A 14,937-nucleotide genomic window follows, 5' to 3' on the forward strand; every position below is an offset into this window, starting at 1 on the left:
CTCTCCTGTTAACTTTGCACGTCGGGTCACAAAAGGGGATCACGTGACCCACCGGGCACCGCAACCGTCATAACTACAAGTCAGTTGCTAAACGCCTGGATTTTGAGCGTGGGGATGCTGGAACAGTTGTTAAGTGTGAAAAATGGTCATAAGTCAGTTTTTTCAGTGCCGTTCAGGGCTGGTATTAACTTGCCTTCCCTAGGTAAAGGTTCTCCTTGCGGCAATTCACTTAACAACGATGGCAACAAAGGTCATAAAATGGGGCAAATCTCATGTCAGGCCTGCCGCCATCTTTTCTTTTGGATCTTTGGCCTGCCACACTTTCTATTATTCTACTGTGCATTTTCTATTGTGGGAAAATGGGAAGGGGGGATTGTAGGAGTAAGATGCGATGTAGCCATAACAACATTCTTCCTAGAGGGTCAAGGTCATCCTTTGTCTCTGCACCTCTGCACCTGACCGGAACTGGATGGGTGGAAGCTGCCAGCGTGGCAGTGGGAGACTGGACCATGGGATGGACTTGTGGGCGTGGGGGGCAAGATCTTGAACTTTCAACTGGGTGGGGAAAACCGGGAAGCTTTCAGATTCAGGTTTCCCACAGATGTACCGACATGTCTCTCTTATTAAATTGGAACTTTGATGAAAGCTATGCCTTGGGCTCTGATTTAATTCTGGATGATGTTTTCGAATACTGACAAAGTTTATGTTTTGGCCAGAAGTGGTATTCAGCTGTTTCGGACAGGCTCAGGTGAAACAGTAGTGGAAATTTTGAGTAGTTTGGAGAACTGGCAAATACTACCTCTGGCTGGCCACGCCCTCCCTCCTGTTTATCCCTGTCCTATATTCCCTTGTTTTTTTAGCTCAGTGCACCAGCGCTGACACCGAGGGCGGTCTTTGAGTGTTGCGAGCACGCGCGCAAAGCCCCCTCTCATACAACCGGTAGGAAAATATTTGAAATCCCTCCACTGGTTTTGGCCCATATTATTATGACTTTTCTTGCCACATTTGTTAAGTGAATCCCTGCAGTTGTTAAATGAGTAACATGGTTGTTAAGTGAATCTGGCTTCCCCCATTGACTTGGCTCATCAGACGGTCGCAAAAGGGGATCACGCAGCCCCGGGACACTGCAACAACGGTCGTAAGTATGAACCATTTGCCAAGCGTCTGAATTTTGATCGTGTGTCCACCGCTGCCACAGTCCTAAATGTGGAAAATGGTGATCTTCAGTGCCGTTGTAACTTCGGTCACTAAACGAACAGTCGTAAGTCGGGGACTAGCTGTGTTCCCAGCTATTTCCCTCAGCATCTGATCGTTGATGCGTCTTGTTTTTTTCTGTATTGCCAATGTATAATATAAATGAAAGAAGGAAAATGGAAACCTTCCCTGATATTAAGGGGGCATTATTATATCCAAAATGAGAAGCTTCCCAATTTGGGGAATTAGAACAGCGAAGAAAAACTGCATTTCACAAGAGGACTAGCTGCTTGTTTAGCAGTTTGTGATGGAGTCTGAATTTGGAAAAAAAAAACTTTGCTTGCAAAGATGAAAGGCGGGAGGCCACAGGAGTTCATTATTTTCCACTGGGGTGATGCGCGAGAAAATGTGCACAGGAAATACGGGCGATAAACAGAGTTACTGTGGTCCCATCTCTTCACCGCAGCTCTTGGTGTGCGCCCCGGGAGCAGGCTGCTGATTCTCTCGCTGTGGTCTAGCGGCTTGTTCGCTTGCCATCATTGCCTCTGCTGAGTCAAAGTCAAAAAAAAACAACCAGTGGTTTTCTGTAAAGTGCTATTTTTTGCTTTTTCAAAAGGCAACCAGACTGTCTTGTTTTGCTAGAAGAGATTTCGCTTCTCCTGCAAGGAGCTTCTTCCGTTCTGACTGAATGGTGGAAGGATGGAAGGATTTACTGTATATTTTCTTTTGAAGTCACATCTGGTCGTTAGTGCTCTCTCTTGAGCCATTGAGGGCACTTGGTGTATCTGTGCCCTCGGTCACCTGAAGAGTGATCTTCACGCAACTGCTGAAAGGACCGTGTTGTAGGCAGGGGAGAGGTGGCGTCTTATTCCCCCACCCCTCTTTTCAAATAATCAGTGGAACAACTTCCCTCCAGAAATTGTGGTTGCTCCAACACTGGAGGTTTTTAAGAAGAGCTTGGACAACCATTTATTTGAAATGGGATATGGTTTCCTGCCTGAGCAGGGGGTTGAACTAGAAGACCTCCAAGGTCCAACTCTATTCTATTCCATTCCTTATTCTATTCTACTGTTCTGTTCCATTCCTTATTCAATTCCTTATTCCATTCCATTCCTTATTCTAGTCTATTCCATTCCTTATTCTATTCTAATTCCATTCCTTATTCTATTCTATTCCTTATTCTATTCCATTCCTTATTCTATTATATTCCATATTTTATTCCATTCCTTATTCTATTCTAATTCCATTCCTTATTCCATTCTATTCCTTATTCTAGTCTATTCCATTCCTTATTCTACTCTATTCCTTATTCTATTCCATTCCATATTCCATTCCTTATTCCATTCCATTCCTTATTCTAGTCTATTCCATTCCTTATTCTATTCTAATTCCATTCCTTATTCTATTCTATTCCTTATTCTATTCCATTCCTTATTCCATTCCATATTCTATTATATTCCATATTTTATTCCATTCCTTATTCTATTCTAATTCCATTCCTTATTCCATTCTATTCCTTATTCTAGTCTATTCCATTCCTTATTCTACTCTATTCCTTATTCTATTCCATATTCCATTCCATATTCTATTATATTCCATATTTTATTCCATTCCTTATTCTATTCCATTCCTTATTCTATTCTAATTCCATTCCTTATTCTATCCTATTCCATTTCATTCCTTATTCTATTCCATTCCATATTCTATTCTATTCCTTATTCTATCCTATTCCATTCTTTATTCTATTCTAATTCCATTCCTTATTCTATTCTATTCCATATTCTATTCTATTCCATTCCTTATTCTATTCTATTCTATTCCATTCAATTCCTATTCTTTTCCTTTCCATTCCATCTCATTCCTTATTCTATTTTATTCCATTCCATTCTTTTCTAATCCTAATTCTATTCCCTCTGTTGAGAGAGGGCTGTTAAATTTTAATGTAGATGGCTGCTTTGGCCCCATTCTGGACAGAGAGGACCCCTGGTTTGAATGAGAGGTCAAACAGTTCTTTCAGCTGTTCCAAGAAGGCCCCACCCATTTGAACTCTTGATTCAGGTGTCCCAGATAAACCTCAGAATAGAGATGGAAGGGACCTTGGGGGTCTTCTAGTCCACCCCCTTGCTCAAGCAGGAGACCCTACACCATTTCAGACAAGTGACTGTCCAATCTCTTCTTAAAGACCTCGAGTGATGGAGCAACCACAATTTCTGGAGGCAAGCTGTTCCACTGGCCCCTTGTTCTGCTAGGAAATTTAGTGACTCCACTGGTCACTTCATCATCAGCATCATTTGCTTAATGACTGTCACAAAAAGGGTTGCCTGGGTCAACTGGGTGAGTTTGGGACGATCAAGAGAAGACGGTGAATTCTAGTCCCGCCTTAGGCATGAAAGCCGGCTGGGTGACTTTGGCCCACTCCTCTCTCTCCGCCCAACCTACCTCACAGGACCGTTGTGGGGAAAACAGGAAGAGGAAGGCATGCATTGGATACATTCACTATCTCATTTGTAAAAAATAATGAAGGCGGGATGTAAACAAATAAATAAATGAAGTGAAAAACGACACAACCTGTTGTGTGGCCTGCCAGCGGATCTGGCAGCAGATTCGGACAGTGAGGAGGTTGGGGAGGAAGATGGGCCAGTCCTGGAGTCTGGGGAAGGCTCTGTATCGGAGGCAGAGAGGGGGCCAGGGCCGTCCAACAGCTGCCTTCGGAGTTGGAGATCAGTGAGGCAGAAGAACAGCTGGAGCCTGTTCCCAATATGGGCATGCACAGAGCTGCCAGGAGAAGGGAACAGCTAAGGAACAAGGGCCGACTTGGAAGTAAAGGCACAGGTGGATGGTGAATGGCCCCTCCCAGAGGGAATAAAAGAGGAGCGAAAGGGGAGTGGAGTTTGCAGGAGACCATTAGTTCCATTCATTAGGGTGAAGATCTCTTCCTGACTTCTTACCAAGTAATTGCTGCTACAGCGTGGAGTTTGCAAGATATCAGCCTGGCAGCTCTCCAAGCCTGATCAAGGTCTGTTGTTGTGAAATCTCTTGAAAGACTGTCGGCCGGGCCTTTGCTGGAGAGGAATTCCCTTTAAATTAAATAAAAGGGGTTTTATCGGGACGAGGAGTCGGCTTCATGATCTTGGGAAGCCTAGATCAGAACACAACCCAAGGACTGCTTTGTGCAAGAATATCATTGCGCCTCCTGCTGGTCAAACAGATTAATGTTAGTACCAAAAAAAAAAGAGAGGGTTTTTCTCATTTTATTTTTTCTCCGTTCTCCATAGTAGTGCTCCTGTCTGCGAAAATGGGGGGGAAAGAGGCCATCTGTCCCCAAGCAACCATAGAGAAATCCTGGAGAAACCAAGTATCAAAGAGATAGGCAGAATATAACATAGGAGTAGGCAACTCTAGGACCCCGTGGACTTCAACTCCCAGAATTCCTGAGCCAGCAACGCTGGCTCAGGAATTCTGGGAGTTGAAGTCCATAGGTTGTAAAGCTGTCCTAACCGAAAACCATCCTGAATCAGGCCAGTTCTGAATCTGCTGGGGCTATTATTTGGGGGGAAGATTTCTCTGAAGCTCCCAGTTCAAATCCAGCCCGCTTGTCCAACGGGAGCAAAGAAAGCCGGAAGAAAGGAATTGCTTTCCACTGCAGCAGCTCCTCAGCAGCCATCTTGAAACTGAAATATCCTTTTTTTTGTGTGACACGGAGAAAAACCTAGAACTCGGTCATTTTTTTGTGCGTGTCTGCTTTCTTCTGCTCCTGCTGGAGACTCGCCTCCAAAGCCCGCAGCTCGCCCAGTTTCTTGTGGGCGCCCGACAGCTTCTCTTCCAGCTTCGCGGTGGCGATGGTGTGCCTAGAAATCGTGAGAGAGAGAGAGAGAGATTGGGACAGGTAGGCCTCGAGTTACAACTGGCCACTTTGCAACAACTGTTCAAATGTGGGACGGACCTAAGAAAGAGGACTTACGACCGGGATTCAAAGTTCTGACGGATGGGCCCAGAGGTGGGACTGAAAAATGTTAGCAACCAGTTCTCTCCGCGGTTGCTGGGTGGGCGTGGTCATGGTGGGTGTGGCCTACTCAGCCTCATGCACCACGGCGGGGGAGAGGGGCATTTTCGTCCTCCCCAGGCTCTGGAGGCTTTTCTTGAGCCTCCGGGAGTGTGAAAACGGCCTCCCCCGAGCTCCGGAAGCCGAAAACGGGCTCGTTTCTGGACTTCTGGAAGGTCTGTTTTTTGCCCTCCCAGAGCTGCGTGGAGACTCCTGGAAGGGCAGGGTGGGCGTGGCCAGCCAGTCCTTGCAACTACCGGTTCGGCGAACCAGATGTAAAATTAACATCCACTTCATCATACACCAAATACAGCTATTTTTGGCCTCCTGAAGCCCTGCCCCCGCGCCCCATTTTTGTGAAAAATGGGTAAAAACGGGCCGTCTTTTGCAAAAACAGAAGCGTTTCCCCCTTCCTCTAGCCCTGCTGAAGCCTTCATAGTGCTCCTGGGGGCCGGGGAGGACAAAAACTTTTTTTTTCTAATTTACCGCTTCGAAATCTTGGTGCGTCTTATACAGCAGTGGGTCTTATAGTCCAAAAAAATACGGTAGTCTCTAGTTTGCACGATATACCAAATCACGAACTAACCCAACAGATCTGGAGCTCCACACCCGGCTAACCCACATAAAACCTTCATCTGAGCGAGCCACAAGCAGAGTCTGCCAGTTGGGGAAAATCTGGACCTTGGTTTGACCTGGGTTTAAAGGCCCTTTTGATTAAAGGCAGAGACGTCTGTGGCAACTACCACCACTTGTCCTGCCAGGAGCAGGTCCCTGCACGCCTGCCTATCCAACGCGGGAAGACCCGAGAGATGGGTGTTAATTCCCTGCCGCAGGATCAGCGGAGGTCAGCCGAACGACCCCTCTCCCGCCCAGCAGGCGCGCTCCTTACCGCCCGACGTTGCGCGCCAAGGCCTCGCGAATCCCTCGGATGTCCCTCTGAGTCTGCTCGATTTGTTCCACGGTTTGGAAGAGGCGGACGTTCAGCGCCTTCTTGGTGCTCTTGCTGGCGTGGTAGATCTCCTTGCTGCTCCTCTCCAGCGGAGGCAGCGTCCCTCCCGGCTGCCCCCCAGAGTCCTGGCTCTGCAGCTTCTCGTTTAGAAAATCAAACACGTTCCGTCGGGGTTTCGGGATCTGCTGGCGGAGTCGGGCCGCGGTCTTCCCTTTCGCCCTCCGTTTCCTGGGCTTGGATGGATCCAGCTTCCCCTCCCTCTTCTTCTGCAAGATCTCCGCGCATTGGTCCAGCGACTTCCCCTTGGGGAGCACGACGGCTAATACTGGCTCGATCCGACCCTCTGAATTTTTGCCCAGGCCTGGAAGGGAAAGAGGGAGACGGGCGTGCGTGTGTACAAGAAGAATCGCACCTGGGGTATCCATTGGAGGGCAGGGCCTCTGTGGGGGTGTACACCTCATCCCCCACCCCAACCCACACTTACCTTTACCAAGCTCGTAACCCATCTGGGCCATAAGTTTGGAGCCAATGCCGCGCGTATGGGCTTCCCAGCTGCCGAAGGATGAAAGACAGGTCGATGTGCCTTCTCCATTCTCTGGAATGCTGCCATCAATGACTGGAGAAAGGAGGGAGAGAGAGATTAGAGGCAGAAAGTGGCATTCTGGGAGTTGAAGTCCACCCATCTTAAAGGATGCTGGCCAGGGAATTCTGGGAGTTGACGTGCCCCCAACTTAAAGGATGCTAGTTAGCGAATTCTGGGAGTTGAAGTCCACCCATCTTAAAAGACACTGGCTGGGGAATTCTGGGTGTTGAAGTCCACCCGTCTTAAAGGACGCTGGCTGGGGAACTCTGGGAGTTGAAGTCCACCCATCTTAAAAGATGCTGGCTGAGGAATTTGGCTCAATAATTATGAATTAATTAGGGCATCGTTAGGAAATTTGACACAGTAATTACTGGGCAGTGGGAAAGTCAGAAAAGCAGAGGCAGAGTCCCATTATCTTTTACCCTTAGCGTATGCAGAGCTAGGAATATTAGGAATAGAATCTAACGGTTGGGTTGGCAATATATAAATCATGTCACAAGGTTGTACCTGTTTCTTTAAATCATACTGTAAAATGTGATTGGTTGCGGTTTCCTCAATCGGCCATAAGAGGGAGCCAGAATGACTGTTAGCTCTCTGTTTCGTTAGATGCTGGGCTGATCTGAGTGTTTTTGGAAGCTGGAAGTGCTGTGAGCTATTGTAAGTTTTGCAACTGCTAGCAAACTTTGTGTACCGAACTGATTATATGATACTGGACTATGTTATTTGGATTATCCCTTAACTGAAAGACATTGATGACTGACTGTCTTATCCATGTATGACTTGGATTGTTTGATGGACTCTGATACCTCTATTTCCACGAAAGTAAAAAGCCTATTTAAACTGCAGTGTCTCTGTATGCTGGTTTGTGTGTTCTCCAGCACAACTCTCACAACGCTTCACTGAACGCACTCGCTCTCCCAACGGGGAGTTTACCTAACAGAACACCTAAGAAATCACTGGTTTTGTATTTAAAACTCAATAATTATGAATTAATTAAGGCATTGTTAGGAAATTTGACACAAGTAATTACTGGGCAGTGGGAAAGTCAGGAAAGCAGAGTCCCATTTATCTTTTACCTTTAGCGTACGCAGAGCTATCCAATTCATCGCCTTCGGACTCGGAGGAGGAAGAAGAGGTCTCCTCGCTACGGAGTGGAGGGATGATGCCATCCCCTTCCACTACCGCTTCCTTCAGGAGCAGCGAGTCAAACTTCACTGTGTAATAACCGCTGTCAATGTCTGAGAAAGGAGAACGAAAATGGTCTATGGCAGTGTTTCTCAACCTTGGCGACTTTCAGTCCTGTGGACTTCAACTCCCAGAATCCCCCAGCCAGCATAGCTGGCTGGGGGAATTCTGGGAGTTGAAGTCCAAAGGACTGAAAGTCGCCAAGGTTGAGAAACACTGGTCGATGGAACTTCTCCGTCATCCAAGTTGTGGCTGTCCCCCAAGGTGCTTTTTTCAAGAGGCCATTGGGCTTTCCGGTTTTTCTTCGAAGACGTTTCGCTTCTCCTCCGAGAAGCTTCTTCAGATCCTTCTCTTCTTCAGCTCTGAAGAAGCTTCTCGGATGAGAAACGAAACATCTTCAAAGAAAAATCAGAAAGCCCAGTGGCCTCTTGAAAAAAGCACCTTTGGGACGAGAATGAAGATTATTCACATTATTTATATTCCATCTTAATGATTTCTTTTTTTAAAATATATTTTTATTCTTTTTAAACAAAACAACACATACAAAACAAAGCAAGAGAAGGAAAAAAAACAACTTTTCTCCATTTTATCCAGCATGTCGTTTGGTTACAAGTTTTTGTGCATCAATTCTTAAGATTAAGATTAACATCACTGGTTTTGCATTAAACGTAAGTGGATATTTCACTGTTATTGAGCATTATGTGTTCAAATTACCATTAATATTCTTTCATTTGTAACAATCCTTATTTCCTTGAATTCATATTTATCTATCAAATAACAAGGAGTCTTTAAAGTATTATAATATCACCTATCTCCAAGGAGAAAAGGCGGAGATTAAAACAAAGAATTCCCATTAATTTATAATATACATTCATATTTTCAATTGACCATAATGTCACCAATCATCCAGAGTTCCAAAAATAGTTTTCCATTATTCATTATTAGTCCATATAGTGGTTAAGTATTTCAGATCATATAGCAATAGCAGTAGACTTATATACCGCTTCATAGGCCTTTCAGGCCTCTCTAAGCGGTTTACAGAGAGTCAGCATATTGCCCCCAACAACAATCCGGGTCCTCATTTTACCCACCTCGGAAGGATGGAAGGCTGAGTCAACCCTGAGCCGGTGAGATTTGAACCGCTGACCTGCTGATCTAGCAGTAGCCTGCAGTGCTGCATTTAACCACCTTGGCTCTTGTATATTGATTGTATATCAATTGATATGTATATCAATTGTTCATTACATCGTCATTGGTCCGTTTAACACCTTAAATGATTTCTATAAGTAACTCAGGGTGGCGCATATACAAATGTACCTTGTTACTCAATTGCTTGAAAACACATCAAATTTGCTACTCAATGCAATTTGATGCAAATTTTTTGTCCCGGTACTCATTGTTTGTTTGATACTCGACGCACAATTTAGAGCTTGTTGGCGTTTGGCTGTCTTGTGACTCACTCCATTATTCCTTATGGGAAAATGTGTTTGGTACTCATTGTTTTTGTAACTCAATAAACCAATAAACGACGAGTACTGAGGTACCATATCTAATACTTCTTCCTTCTCTTCCTATTTTCTCTACAATAAGAACAACACTGCAAGGTGTATTGGGCTGAAAGAGAGCGATTGGCCCAAAGTCACCCCGCTGGCTTTTGGGCCTAAGGCAGGATAGAACTCAAAACTCTCCAGGGGATTGGCTGGCTGGGGAATTCTGGGATTTTAAAAGACTTCAAAGTTGCTGAGTTTGAGAAACCCTGAGTTAAAAGGATGGCAAAGAAATGGGCTGCCTCAGGTCTCCAAAAGCTTCTTAATCAATGAGCCAAGGAAACGTTAAAGAAAAAAACAAACTTGGAATACAATAGCAAAGCTAGGGGGAAAAAGTTACCTCTGGATTTCCTAAAAGAGCAAATAATCCACCAAATCTGGATGCAATTAAGGGGTGCTCAGTTCTAGGCCAGAGTTCTACCTGTCCCAGGTGTGGTTGCCAGCGTCCTAGACTGTTCTGATGCAGCCTTAGCAGAAACAAGAAACAGACTCCTTGCCTCTTTATTTATCTCCTGTGAATTAATGGCATTCACCCACCAAAAAGTCCAGGCAGTCTCTGAGGCACATAACACAATGAGCAAAATCTTCAGAAATACTAACTGTTGTCTCCTACAACCACCACTTCCCTTTCCTTCTATTTATTCCCCAGTCAGGGGGATTTTGCATTTTGCTTTGCTTCTCGAGTCGTCTCCTTGTCCTCCGCTGTTCTCCTCTCCTAACAGCCCTGCGCATGCATGCATCTGGAACAGGCTCCAGCTGTTCTTCCTCCTCACTCAAATCAGCCTCCTAAGACAGCTGCCTCTCCGGTGGCTGGGAAATGTTGGAATTGCCCTGGATCTATCTCTGCGCCCAACAGAGAGCATCCATCAGAGCCTTCCCCAGACTCCAGCACTGGCCCAAGTTCCTCCTCAATCTCCTCATCGTCTGAGTCTGGCAGGCCACAACATAGATTCTTCATACAATGAAACCCATGGGGCATGCCGAAAACGACCTCACCTGTGATTTTAGCAGCATACCAGATCCCATCCTGGTGCCTCCCCAGGCAGGCTGATCCCACAGCTAGACAACTGAGGTCAGGCTCTTCGAAGGGGCGCAGCTCCTCAATGGATACTACTTGCCCATGGGAAAACCTGCCATGAAGACCACAAAGGGAGAGTCCATTGTAAGTGCCTTGGTTTCCAAACACCGTAGCTTTATACAGGAAGTCCTCGACCTACGACCAGACCCTAAGCAACCATTGAAGGTTACGACAGACCTCTCTGGCGGAACACATGACCCAGATTTGGAGAGCTGATGAATGTCCATTCCCCGCCTCCTCGGAAAATTGGCCATTGGCAGCGTCCCGCATATGATCAAAATTTGGATGCTTGGAAACTGACTTGTAATGACGACGGTCATAATATCCCAAGTCATATCACCACCTTTTGCGACCTTCTGACAAGCAAGATCAATGGGGAAGCCAGATTCACTTAACAACCAGGTAATTAACTTAACAACTGCAGTGATTCACTTAAATAATTGTGGCAAGAAATGATGTAAAATGGAGCAAAATTCACTTAACAACCCTTTTTGCTGGGCAAAAGAAATTTGGGCCTCCACTGTGGTCATAAGTCGAGCATTACCTCAACAGAGATTCCCTAAGCAGGAAAAGAGCAATCTTATCATGAAGATCAGGGGTGTCAAAACCAATTTGAGAACCGCATCAGGGTTATGTTTGACCTTGGAGGACGGGGGGGGGGGGGGTGTGGGGATGCGGTGGCATGGGGGTGTGGCCAGGGGTGGGCATGGTGGACATTTGACACAGGCTAAAGATGCATTATTTTCCCTTCTCTTCTTTCTTTCCAGAGTTCTTCACTATTACCATTTCCCTCTCTCTTCTACCAGATATTCCTGGTCAACATTACTACTTATTCTTCACACTCCGCTAAACTTTTTAGCAATAGCAGTTAGACTTATATACCGCTTCATAGGGCTTTCAGCCCTCTCTAAGCGGTTTACAGAGTCAGCATATCGCCCCCCACGGTCTGGGTCCTCATTTTACCCACCTCGGAAGGATGGAAGGCTGAGTCAACCTTGAGCCGGTGAGATTAGAACCGCTGAACTGCAGATAACAGTCAGCTGAAGTGGCCTGCAGTACTGCACCCTAACCACTGCGCCACCTCGGCTCTTTTATTTCTAAATTTATAGTAAACTGCTTTTCCAGGCAGAAAAGCCACTTATACTATTGTATTCTTATTGTTCAACTAAGAATAAAAATACAACAGCATATATAACGCGATAATGCAAGCTCTAACAGCAGAGGTCAATTTCCAGGATGGCAAATAGAAACGGCTATCAATTATAGGTGGGTGATTGTAGATTAAATGGTCCTACAGTGTGTAAAATCCGGCATTAAACTGTAGTATTAACATAGGAGGTGGCTTGTTTTCTATCCAGATAAGGCACTTATTTGAGGCCTCATAATTGAAATCCAGTCCAATCCAGTCCTTTTGCAGCACTCTGCTGGCCGAAAACAAGCTGCACTGGGGTGTGTGGCCCCCACACAGCCCGTTTTCGGCCTACCCAGCCTCCTGCAGCACTTTGCTGGCCACAAGGAGGCTGGAGGCCAGGGAGGCTGAAAACAGGCCGCGGGCCTTGACGCGACATAGGTTCTTTCCGCAAAATGAAAGAGGTGCGTACCAGGGTACCCCGCCCTCCCCAACCAGTCGATCTACTTACCGACAATTCTCCTTAAATCGACATTTGTCATCCAGGAAAAAGGGACAAGGCTTCAGAGACTTGTGAGTTGGGTAGAGGTAGAGCACCCTAACTCCCTGCCCTCCATCTTCCAAGCACTCACTACCTACGATCATAGCATTGTGATACTCCAGGGTTCCCCAGGAACTGTAGTAAGGAGCTTTCACTTTCATCCCGCTGGCTATTTCTTCTTCTTCCTCCTCCTCTTCCTCCTGTTCTTCCTCTTCATCACCCATCCCGTCTCTGTCCTCCTGAGTCCTTAACGGGCCATCCTCTTCCCCTATTTCTTCAATGGCTTCCTTAAAAGCAGCATATTCGTCATCGGCGTTCGGGCGGCCAGCTGCTTCCCCACCGCTCTGCTGAGGATGGAGGGATGAGGGCGTGGAAAACGCTTCGGTGTCCAAAACTGAACAAAGCTTGCTTTTTTTCACAGAGAGGAGGCTGGCTTCGGTCAGTTCTATCAGCTGCCTTAAATCGGCCTGCAGCTGGATTAGATCGGCCTGTTGTGTTGGGTCCAATCCGGCTCCCAGAGCCAGGTCCACCTGCTGTAACTGAGCATTGTAGGTCTGAATGGCGGCTTCCAAGCTCACCTCGTCCATGGCTGCTCTTCTTTTCTGTTGAGAACTCAGCGCATTTTCAGCTTAGCAGGCCAGAGAGAAATAACGATAGTCATCCAACAATAAGGACCACACACTCGAGTTCATGGCGGCTGCTGTTTTCAATCCAAGCTCATCGCGCTACAAGAAACAAGAGATAATTGTCAGTAGGTTTATAGTACTTTCCAGGAAAACCTTTCAAAATTCTGCACATTTGAGTGGGTTACAAAACAATATTACAGGTCGTCCTCAACTTACGATCACAATTAAGCTCAACGGTTCTGTTGCAGAGCAAGGCTAAATTAATTGCACCTCATTTTACCTCTTTTGCCACATTTGTTAAGTGAATCCTGCGGTTGTTAAGCAAATCGGGCTTCCCCCATTGATTTTGCTTGTTCTTTCTTTCTTATTATATTTATATGCCGCCCTTTTCCCCCGAAGGGGACTCAGGGCAGCTCACAACTCAAACCAGGGAAGGGGGATACAGACAAAAAAAATTAAAAAACGAAACATAACAATGCATAATTTAAAACACACGACAGTCATACCATTCGAGACAGGGGCAACAGCTCTTTAGCCCCAGGCCTGTCGGAAGAGCCAGGTTTTAAGGGCTTTGCGGAAGGCCTGGAGGGTGGTGAGGGTTCGAATCTCAGAAGGGAAGGTTACAAAGGGAGTGTGTGTGTGTGTGTGTGTGATGTGAGACTAGGACAGTGCAACTGTCATAAATACATGCCAGTTGCCAAGCGCCCACCTGACCCTGGGGATGCTGCAACGGTCATAAGTGTGAAACCTGTTCACGAGTCTTTTTTTTCCCCTAGTGCTGTTGTAACTCCCAGCGGCCACTAAACAAATGATTGTAAATCCAGGACAACCTACATTGGGAAATTATGCATCTAAAAAGCACCAAGATATTTATTCTATCTTCTCAAGTGGCAGAAAATTTGCAGTAAACTTTGTCCCAGTATTACGACTCGGGAAATAAGTGGCTTTTCAGGAAAAACAGATCAAAATTTCTAAGGAAAAACCAAGTCAGGAAACCATTTTTGTCAGGAAACCAGGTTAGAAAATCCAAACACCTGGAACCAAGTTATAGTTTCCCCCCTCTCTTCTGCTGCTAACGGTGTGTGCCTTTTAACGAACAAGCCAATGAAATAATTCCTGATACGAAGGGATTAAAATTTCTGCAGTTGATACTTCTTCATAAATTAATTTTTTCCTAGGTGATATTTAATGGCAGGAAAGGAAAAGTTGCAACTCCAGCTGGTCTTCAAGCAGAGAAAAGAAATATTCTTTTATTCTTCAGAGCTGGCAGCTTCTGCCTTGTGAGCCAGGCAGAAATTCAACAGGGGTAAAAAATGCTGATATGATTCATATTTCTGCAGTTGATATTTCTTACTCTCTTAATAAATTAAATCTCTGCAGCTGATATTAAGGGCAGAGGCAGGAAAGAAAAGGTGGCAACTCCAGCTGGTTTCTCTGGGCAGAGAAAAGAAATATGACTTTTCCCTCCCTTTTATTCTTCAGGGCTGGCAGCTTCTGCCTTGTGAGCCAGGCAGAAATTCAACAGGAAACGCCCCAGCAAATAAATAAATGAATAAATAAATGAATTTGCGAGCAGATAGGAAGAGGCCTCGTTCCAAGCTAGACCTTCCTTTCCTTTGCTGTTCACTCAGACCAAGAAAGAGGGAAGTCTCAGCCCACCCAGGACGATGGATTCGTCTCCCATCATCCACAGCCATATGGGTCCACTAAGGAGGGAGGGGGATGAGCTTTGTAGTCCTGGGTTCCTGGACGGGGTCCGACCGGAGATCAGCGTCGCGCGCCACGCCAAGCGAGGGGAAAGCGGTCCACCGGCACGACGTCCCCGCCTCAACGACGGTCGGCTTTTCCCCTTTCAGTATCCAACGTCCGCCATGACGGCTCTCGGGATCCACCTCCGCTTCTGGTTTCCTGTAGAGGCCTTCATGACCATAGAGAGAAACCGACCGGAAATGGCTTCCTTCTCCTCCCTCTTCTTTCCTTCCCCGTCTATGATTCGTGGCCGGCGAATAGGACCGGAAATGGCCCCTCCTTCCTTCGTTCCTTCCTTCCCTGTCTATGGTTCG

The 14,937-nt window shown here is 46.1% G+C and overlaps 1 protein-coding gene across 2 annotated transcripts; it reads right to left on the reverse strand.

Moving 5' to 3' along the window:
• Nucleotides 1–4,429: 4,429 nt before the first annotated feature.
• On the reverse strand, nt 4,430–14,847 carry ZGPAT (zinc finger CCCH-type and G-patch domain containing). 2 transcript variants are annotated; one of them, XM_087720623.1, is made up of 7 exons: nt 14,534–14,847; nt 12,219–12,973; nt 10,497–10,630; nt 7,845–8,006; nt 6,670–6,801; nt 6,126–6,546; nt 4,430–5,042 (listed from the first exon to the last, which is right to left on the reverse strand). In XM_087720623.1, the coding sequence occupies exons 2-7, from the start codon at nt 12,833–12,835 to the stop codon at nt 4,904–4,906; spliced, it is 1,605 nt and encodes a 534-aa protein (XP_087576749.1). In that variant the 5' UTR covers nt 12,836–12,973; nt 14,534–14,847; the 3' UTR covers nt 4,430–4,903. The 2 variants fall into 2 exon arrangements, with proteins under 2 accessions (XP_087576749.1, XP_087576750.1); XM_087720624.1 differs by lacking the exon at nt 14,534–14,847 and adding an exon at nt 13,909–14,203.
• Nucleotides 14,848–14,937: the final 90 nt, after the last annotated feature.

The sequence above is a fragment of the Thamnophis sirtalis genome, unplaced genomic scaffold, assembly GCF_051295495.1.
Source record: "Thamnophis sirtalis isolate CommonGarterSnake01/CBP01778 unplaced genomic scaffold, rThaSir2_p1.2 scaffold_7, whole genome shotgun sequence".
Lineage (NCBI taxonomy): Eukaryota > Metazoa > Chordata > Lepidosauria > Squamata > Natricidae > Thamnophis > Thamnophis sirtalis.

Excerpts from the sequence above, each read along its gene's own strand:
- ZGPAT (XM_087720623.1), bottom strand. The coding sequence starts at position 12,835 with ATGGACGAGGTGAGCTTGGAAGCCGCCATTCAGACCTACAATGCTCAG. Across the intron at positions 6,547-6,669 it reads GGGTTACGAGCTTGGTAAAG|GCCTGGGCAAAAATTCAGAG; the intron begins GTAAGTGTGGGT and ends TTTCCCTTCCAG. Across the intron at positions 5,043-6,125 it reads TTGGCGCGCAACGTCGGGCG|GCACACCATCGCCACCGCGA; the intron begins GTAAGGAGCGCG and ends CACGATTTCTAG.